Source organism: Pomacea canaliculata, linkage group LG7 (assembly GCF_003073045.1).
Source record: "Pomacea canaliculata isolate SZHN2017 linkage group LG7, ASM307304v1, whole genome shotgun sequence".
Taxonomy (NCBI): Eukaryota; Metazoa; Mollusca; class Gastropoda; order Architaenioglossa; family Ampullariidae; genus Pomacea; species Pomacea canaliculata.
In genome coordinates this window covers 20,268,279-20,277,529 of record NC_037596.1, presented here as the reverse complement: position 1 = coordinate 20,277,529, position 9,251 = coordinate 20,268,279, and the positions used below count along the sequence as shown (strand labels likewise).

Here is a 9,251-nt window from a genome sequence, read left to right as displayed (position 1 = left end):
TACATCACATCTACCTGATATCTACAGTGTCAGTGAATAGTGTCACACACACCAGTTTTCTACGCATCTGAGTTTATGCCTGTCTCACAGCAAGCCGCTGCAATTTGCTGTGCTCTGCCGGCACTGTCACTTCTGGCATCACAGTTACTGTCATATCGGGCACCACAGGCACCGTCATATCTGGCATCACACACACTTTCATTTCTGGAACCACAGGCACTGTCATTTCTGGAACCACAGGCACTGTCACTTCGGGAACCACAGGTACTGTCACTTCGGGAACCACAGCTACTGTCACTTCTGGTTGGCTCTGCCGTCGTTGTGGTTGCCGCTGTTGCAGTTGCACCACAGGCTTGTTTTGAAACTTTTCCTTTGACATCGGCCGGCGATCACTGCCTCGGCATTTCACTCCTCCGATACCACAGACGAACGTGGCTTCAACACCCTTGTATGACAGTCTGGGTTCAAATTCCACCAATTCACCTTTGCCTAGGCTGCGGAAGCCTGCCTTGTGAATAACTGAATGGTGGACAAAGACGTCTTGACCGCCATTATCAGGTGTGATGAACCCCCATCCTCTTGCCACGTTGAACCACCTGCAGAAACCTCGCCTTCTGCCCCCTCCCCATCGGCTGTCATGGTGGAGGTGCTGGTCGCTGGCCGCCCCGTTGTCTTGTCTGCTTGTCGTCGCAAATATTTATGTTTGTGATGACGATCAGCCTCGGAGGAGAAATCACTTTGCTGTGTCGTGTGAAGTCGGAAGGCCGCCTCCATCTCCAGCTGTCTGACTCGTGCAGTCAGACGATGTATCTCATCCTCCCTGTCATTCGCACATCTCCTCTGTCTCTACACGTCGGGCCGTCTTAAGGAGAATCGGCAAGAAGAGACCCATGGTCGGCCAGCTGTCTGGATGTTTCACGTCGGACCTGGCTGTTTTTTAAGTCCTTTCACAAAGCGTGTCGCCAGGTGCGTACTGGATATGGCGTCGTTCAGCAGGCGATTTTTGCTTTCGCCTGTAAATTTCGCAGTGTCGCCAGCATATTCGATGACCAACTCTCACTCTGCTGTCGGCGGTTTATAAAAAACTGGCGATAATGTCTATAACATCTCTCGCTCCGCCGTATGCCTCTCTCAACACACATCCAAAATCTTTTCCGGCGTGTTTATATGTCATGAGGGAACATCAGCACTCGCCGTCTAGCAGGTCCCTCCAGTGCGTTCAGAATATAAACACACGCGGCACTCTCAGGCATCGGGCTTAGGGCAAGAGCTATCTCGACCTCTCTTTCAAACTCGTCGACACTTTAAAGTCCGGCAAACTTCTGAAGACGGAATGGATGACACGTTCGTACAGCCTCTGCTGTACTGTCGCCCTCTGCAGCCATTGTGTACACCTGCTGACTCTGATCCTGCTCGCAGCGCCAAAGATGTAACCGAGTGGTAAGGTGGGGTTGTATGGTGACAACAACAGTTCACACTCGAACCAAAAAGCCAGGAACAGTCAGCAGGTGTGCTACCCTTTATTCTCGTACAATGGTCACGGCTGCGTCACTCGCCCGAGGCGCTAGAGGTCGGAGGTGTCTCTTCTTCGTCGTGTAGCTGTGTGCGCTGTCTCCGCCGACTCTGATCTGATTTCGTCTCAGCTCTGCCCTTATATACCTCTGGGGAGGGGTAAACTTTCGCGATGCTCTGATACGGTCGGAACCATACGCCGTTTTACCCTAGCCAATCACCGCTATTTGGCATCTCCCATAGCCAATCACCGCTATTTGCCATCTCTCACCATGCCCTAGCAGATCCCGCCAAAACTAACAACAACACTGGACTACCGGCCCACTACAAAATCATAGTGTTCATATTTGTGATGCTCAGGCCACTGATGATTACTTCCCCTCCGGAAATGACCGTGACTGTGAGTGTAACGTTTTGTGTCGAGTGTGTTATGAATGAATGCGAGCGTGTATAAACATGTGCATGTAAAAACTCGCTCGCGGCACTTCTTCCTTTTTCAGACAAAAAGGTCCGGCCAACAGTTAACACATTTAATGTTTAACAAGGCAGCCAGCCCTGTAAACAAATGCCAGGTGCAGAGAAAGAACAGCGTGCCCGAGATGAGAAATGAACTCAGGGCAGCCAAGCTTCACCGCATTGGTGACAGGCGCTAACCGTTGCTAACCGGACCGCCCTCACAGAGAATGGGAACAGTTTTACATACTTGTACTTAGAAGCTACTCTTTCAAAGAAGGCAACTCCACGGCGGATATTCGCTTCAAGATCGCCACAGCTACAATAACAATAGCTAGGATGGACAGTCTGGAGCACAGTCTGCTACCACGTACGTACAAAGTGTACAAAGTGTACAAGTCCCTCCTTGTTCCAATCCTGCTTCTCGAGTGCAAGTTCTGCACTAATTGCCAACGCGGAGAGGATAGTCCAGACAATTCGAGAACGTGTCTGAGGAGGCTGTTCTGGATCTCGCACAGGGAACAAAAGACCGAAAACATTGCAATAGTCGCCACGTTGGCAGGACAGCAGGACACCAGAGACCCTTCCCCCTATCGGCAACAGTCCAGCGGCTAAGCTTGAACGGTTAGGCCACGTGACCCCCAATGATACTGTCTATTGTCCTTCAAGATACCTTGAACGTAGGCAGACGTCTCGTGCAGGACCTGGGCTCCGGTGCATAGGCGGTCTTAACTCGAGTTAAGACCGCAGTTAAGCCAAGCACGCTGTCTTAACCTAAGACGCCTGCTAAGCGCGGTGCATGGGCGGTCTCAACTCGCTAAGCAAGCGGTCTTAGTCTTAAAATTTAAGACTGGTCCCCCCCAGGCTTAACTCCTTGCTTAACCGCGACACGCTGCTTACGCATGACCGCACGGCGGCTTTCGTAGTAACAGAGGCGCTTGATCGTGTTGTTTACTGAGTTGCCCTGCGTATACTATTGACAGATACAGATTTTTCACTACTTAGGGATCCATCAAATCCATTTGAAATGTATGACGTCGATTTGTTTCATCGTTTTTGATTCCGTCGAGCGAACATAACAGTGGAAAGTGATTTCGACCATCATTTTCAACGAAAAGACTCTATTCCGCCTTTGCTGCAGGTAAGACCATAGTCACCACCACTATATAAATATATAATTAATAAGTGTAACTGACAGCATTACGTTAAAAATAGTTAATAATGTTAGAATGACTTCAAAATATAATCACATAACAAAACAATGGCGTATAACTTAAAACGGTGTTGACGACAGTGGGTGATGTTTGTTGTTATTATTGCTGCTTCTCAGGTAAACATGAGACCACAAAACCAATACATTTTTGGAAAGGATATAAACTTGAACTTTGCAATAAAAGTAATGAAAATTTTCCTACTTTCACTCTGGTGACAGCAATAATCAAGAAAAATTCACAGTTTGCTATACTTGGCTCATATGAGCAGAGGCCACAATTCTGGCCATCCACTGTGCTCCCAAGTATTGTTTTAGAGTATTATTAACATTAACATTATTAAAAAAATGATGTCATTGTATTTAAGTAACAACACAGAATAAAGTAGCAGAGCACCAGAATCTCCGATATAGTTTGATTTAATACATGTTTATCAATTTGAACAGGCAGTTCCTTGCAGTATGTCTCAAGTTGTAAGCATGTGGCTCAAGAGGTAAATAATCATAATAGGTAATGTTCAGATCGTCCTTTTTAACTAAAAATGGACCAGTTTCTGTTGAGATGTGAGTACTAACACAAAACTATATAAATCATTGAGATCTAATAATGTTCCTATGTCTTTTGCAGGTGATGGTGGCATCTACAGGCACCTTTTATGCAAACAAGGCATAATGCAAGTTGTAGTGGCTGACACTTTTGGCATTACAGAATGGGATGAATATGGGAGACAGTGGCTACCCGCTGACTGATTGGCTTAGTTATCCCCCTTTTTTTAAATGCAAGACACTAGAGCCAAGGAAAAGTTCACTGTGCCCACAGCTCAAACAAGTGACACCTGAGAAATTGAGAGAACCAATGATGTTCTCAAAAATTGGTTCCATTTTCTTCAGGAACAACTACGATAAATACTGTCTATTTGCTTTGTCAGGTTTAAATGCACAAGTTTAGCTTGTGGGCTGGTTAGTATGTGTCTTTACTCCATGTTATAATATATTGCACCCTTTTGTTTGCATCATGGTTAGAAATACATAAACTCTCCCCTTTAATATCCAATGCTCCAGAATATATTGTGTGAACAGATACATCCCTGCAAAGCAGCAAAAATCATCAGGTGTTCCCATAGTGCTGTCATATTTCTAACTGAATGGTCACCAACATTATTATTCAATTTGACTTTGGCTGAATAGGCATCCGCCTCAACCAGTTGGTCAACACTTGAGCAGCCGGCATTACAATTCATTTTTCCATCTGTTTTTCCATGTAGTATTTGTTACCTCAGCCTCGCACCAGATTTATTTTGATTTCCATCAATTGCGATTCTTTTTTTAACATGATCAAGTTACTGTCCAGGAGATACAAAGTTTTTCTTTCTTTAATCTTTGTTTTCTTCAGATGACTCAGTTGACAGATGGAATACTGGCTGCTTGGTACATCACCTTGGTGTGTTTTAGTATCTGACAGTCAAAAAGATTTTTTTCAGAAATGTGCAACTGTCTATGCATAAGCCACTTTGACAGCTTTGAATATTGCTCTCTCTGGCTCTCAGTGATGTTGATGCTGCATGAAAGAAATATTTTTTAGAAATTGATTCATGACAATTTGACAAGGAGCACTGAGTACTTACCATTGCATTAGCCATTAGGTATGTAAAGGTATTGCTTTTTGAATTACTCTTTCTGTGTAAGGTTTCTATATAAATAGATATTATCTTGCTTGTTATTCTTTTGCTGATGCAACTAACTATAAAAAAAGCATGTAATGGGATATTTACTACATGCTGCTGGTGGGATTGTGAAGCGACATGTTTTCTCTTTAGAGTTAAGTATTAGCACTTTTCACTGGACCCAAAGGTATAGCTATTTCAGAACTTTATAACATGCCAGCTGGTAAAGAAATGTAGACATGCACATCCATTGTCACTCAGAAGCTGATCAAGTTCTACTGGATCGAACTTGTTAGACACTGGTACGAACATTATAGACTGTAGTTAAAACTGCGTTAAATGTCCAAATTACTGTGGATGTACAAGACAAACCTGCTGTGTACACCTCCAAAATTATGTCATAGTCTGTGTTTGCACTTGAATTAAATAATTTTATAATTTTAAGCCAGCTTGAAGAAGTAAGAACAAAAAACATTGGCGCTTTTCCTTAATATTTATGTTTTGTTCAAACTTACCATCAGGAATATCTGTGTGAGATATAAAGCTACATTTTTAAAATTTCCCATTTGAAAATATAGTCTGAATATGTTCAAATTCCTTCTTGCTGTTATGCAAAAAATAATACATCTGCATATACTTCAACAAAGCATTTCCATTATTGAATTAGAAGACTGAACTGGGGTGTTCTACATAAGTACACATATTGCACCCTACATATGTCAATATTATTTTAATTACTCTCCCCTATCATAAAAGACTTCTTGAGGAACCAGTAAATGATTCACCACCTCACAAAAACTAAATGAGAAATGTACCTAGTCATATTTAAATAAATGTGAATTTCGGATGGAAATATTCTCTTTTCTAAACTCGGCTGTTGTGTGCTGACTATAGGCTTTCGATGCATTTGCATTCTCTCGGGTATCTAGAGCTTTTCTGCGGATTGACACAGACGTGAAAAAAAATAAGTCTACACAGGTAAACAAAATGACTAACCTTCAATGTTTAGCCGGCCATCAGTTGTCTGGCAATCATCTAAAATATTTATCACTTTCTCCGTTATCACGGGTGTTTCTGTGGATTGCCCCGCCCGCCCGTTGGTGGATGTTTTTTGACGACTGCGAGATGAAAAATGTGGAAGATTTTAAATTGTCTTCATTTCTTTCTTATTTCATCTTTTCTTTTTCTGGTAAGCCTCTTCTTCTCCTAGTAACCTCCTCGATTAAGACTAATAGTTCGCTGTCGCACATCTCTCCTTCGTTTCAGCCATGGTTGCAGACGAATTTCGCGGCTCGGCACCATCGCTGTTTGTAGCCAGTTTTCAGTGGTAAAGATCTCACGGTTGCAAGCCCCCCTCCCGGACGAATTTATTTATATCTCTGACCTCGACCGCCGGGCTGACCTGACCCACTCTCAGCTAAGCAAGGCGCTGAGACGCTCATGCAACAGGATTGAGACCGCGAACTTAGCCAAGACGAAAAGCGAGTTAAGCAAGGCATCTTAAGACGAAAAGTTAAGACCGCCTATGCACCGGAGCCCTGATCATCATCGCTCACAAGAGACCTGAAGGTGGACCTGACTACCTGTCGCCCCCCCCCTCTCTCTCTCTTCCCACGACCAGTACCGGCGCAGAGCCAGTACCCGACTGACTGACTGACTGACAGCAATAATGATACATGGCTTTGCCAGAACTTGGTGCTAATGGTGCACTGCCTGAAGTCTGACAGTAAATATTCCAGTGGTGTCTTTGTATCACTGCAGGACTTTTGTAGCAGCATTGTATTCCAAGTATAAGTTTTTCACGTGACCAGACCAACCTCAGTGGTTTCCGTTTTATGCAGATATCAGTAGATGTGGGCGATATAAACCTGACCTGTTGATCGCAGGTGCAAATCGTAGCGGATAATTCATTCACGGATGGGTTTTGGAGGCTGAAATTTAGAGGTTAGATTTACATCCCCTGTCTCTACTGATACCTGAAAAAAATGCAAACCGTTCAGGTTGGTCTTTAAACTTGCTCTATCATGTGACCCTGACCTGTCACCTTGGGTCGGAGGCAGTTTTGAGGTGAAGGCCGAGGCTGTAGGTACTGCCTAGATAGCACCAAAACATTTTACAACAGTTTTAAAAATGTTTCCATTTACTGCAACGCCAGAGGAACTGACAGCTATCTGGGTGCGTCATACCTCGTGTCAGCGGAGGTTACGGGGCTGAAAGGGAAGGGGGGAGATGACGGGTGGGTTGGTACCCATGGCCTGACCTCACAGGCTCAAACTTGCTCCCGATAGCAGCAAGGTGAGACAGTTGTCACACCTTTGTCACGTGATGAAGTGGCGTCACACCGTGCTGAAAACGTGTATAACGATGTGAGTTGTTGCATTTAGGGGCGCAAAACCAAACCACCATCGCTGTATTTCTGCTTACAAAATAAAGTTTAACTACCGCGTGAGCTGTTTGTTCTAGCGACAAGTAGTGCCGCTGTCCGGCCACGACACGCTACGGACAATCAAATGAAATCATGCGACAAACTGCCATGACATGTCACATGGGAAATATGTTTACTTGGTGCTGATGTTTAATGTGTCTTCATGAGGTGGTTCGCTCACCTTTGATGTGCGTGGCAAAGAAAACAGTGATGAGGACGCCAAAGATGACGAGAAAAACGAGAAGGGCAATGAGCACAGGTGACCATGCACGTGCCTGAACAGACAAATCCCGTTTAGTATCTCCTCCCGTTGGTGGCATCTTCATGTCTTAGTACGTCTGTCTAGTCACCAGCGACGTCTGTACCCTTAATTACAATCAACGCTGACTTAGTATGTCTGTACCGTTAATTAGTATTTAATTAGTATCAACAGGGTTGTCCATGGGACATATTTTTCTATCCCGTCCCATCCCGTCCCATGGCAATTTATGCCTGTCCCATCCCGTCCCATCCCACGGGATGTTTCCCATGGGATTCCCATGGTATTAACAATCCTATGGACAACACTGAAACCACTTTCGGCTTTTGTTCTATAATTCTGCTACTTCACATACAATAGATGATTCAGAGGAAAGATTTAAATCCTTGATGAATGAAATAACAGTAAATTTATTTTGCAATATCAAGTATCGACTACCATGGGAAATACAAATGTGTGCTGTCCCATCCAATCCCATCCCATGGGACGTTTCCCATGGGATTCCCATTCCTATGGACAACACTGAGTATCAACCCTAACTCCGTATTCTGTACCCTTAAGTAGTATCGACAGACTCTCTACGTCTGTACCCTGATATAGTATCGACATTCTCTACGTCTGTACCCTTAATTAGCATCGACCCCGACTCTGCGTCTGTAGCCTTAATTAGTATAAACACTGACTCAGTAGTCTGTACCCTTAATTAATATCTACCCTTAATCTGTACGTCTTTGCCTTTATATACTCTAAATACTCCTTATGTAGTATCGACACTAAGTACGTCTGTACCCTTAATTGATTAATATCTACCCTTACTCTGTGCGTCTGTACCCTTATATACTCTACGTCTGTACCCTTATGTAGTATCGACACGTAGTGCGTCTGTACCCTTATATACTCTACGTCTGTACCCTTATATATATATAGAATCGACACTAAGTACGTCTGTACCCTTATATACTCTACGTCTGTACCCTTATGTAGTATCGACACGTAGTGTGTCTGTACCCTTAATTAGACATTACTCGCTGAGGTCCGCACCACGAGGTACGAGGATACCTCCATCGACTTTACACGTGTAAGACAACGGGCAGCTTGAGGGGCATCTAACCGCTATCACTCGACCGTGACCCCGCTGTTGTCTTGTCAAAACGGCCGTCCGTACGACATCCAGGGTATCTTCAACCCTTGTGGTCATGTGATCGACCGAGAGAATTCCCCTCGAGAGATGACTCTCGGATTCAGAACATACGTCCTTTGTGTCATTTGGAATTAAGTTTAACGGCCTGGTGAAAGACAACTCTGGAGTAGTATGGTTCAAACTGAGTATAGTCACTGGTGACTGGCATTTTGAAGACGGACCGCGAGAACTTTCAGGATTGTATGACAGTGCGAGTGGGCGAGCGGATAACCTTTATTTATATCTTTTTATTGTGCGAAGAGTCATGAGAGATTAACTTCCGGAATTTATTATAGATAAAATAAATTTGGTATTTTGAAGTCTGTGTTCGTCTAAGAACACTGTGTTGATGTTTGGGTTTGAGAATTGTAAGTTCCGAGCCCACAACTACAGAAAAATAACATGATCTGAGCAGCCTCAGGCAATCGTTGTGGTATTTGTTGAAACAACGTGCTGGTGTCAGGTGTGTGCTGGTAGAACCATTCTTCCTTTGACAAAGGGTGATGTACATTAAACACAAACACTAAAAAACAACACAATTCCCTGCA

General features: G+C 44.0%; 1 protein-coding gene across 1 annotated transcript; it reads right to left on the bottom strand.

Moving 5' to 3' along the window:
- On the bottom strand, window positions 1–1,385 carry LOC112567516. Its single transcript, XM_025244210.1, has 2 exons — window positions 1,321–1,385; window positions 1–677 (listed from the first exon to the last, which is right to left on the bottom strand). The coding sequence occupies exons 1-2, from the start codon at window positions 1,383–1,385 to the stop codon at window positions 74–76; spliced, it is 669 nt and encodes a 222-aa protein (XP_025099995.1). The 3' UTR covers window positions 1–73.
- Between the last annotated feature and the right edge of the window lie 7,866 nt (window positions 1,386–9,251).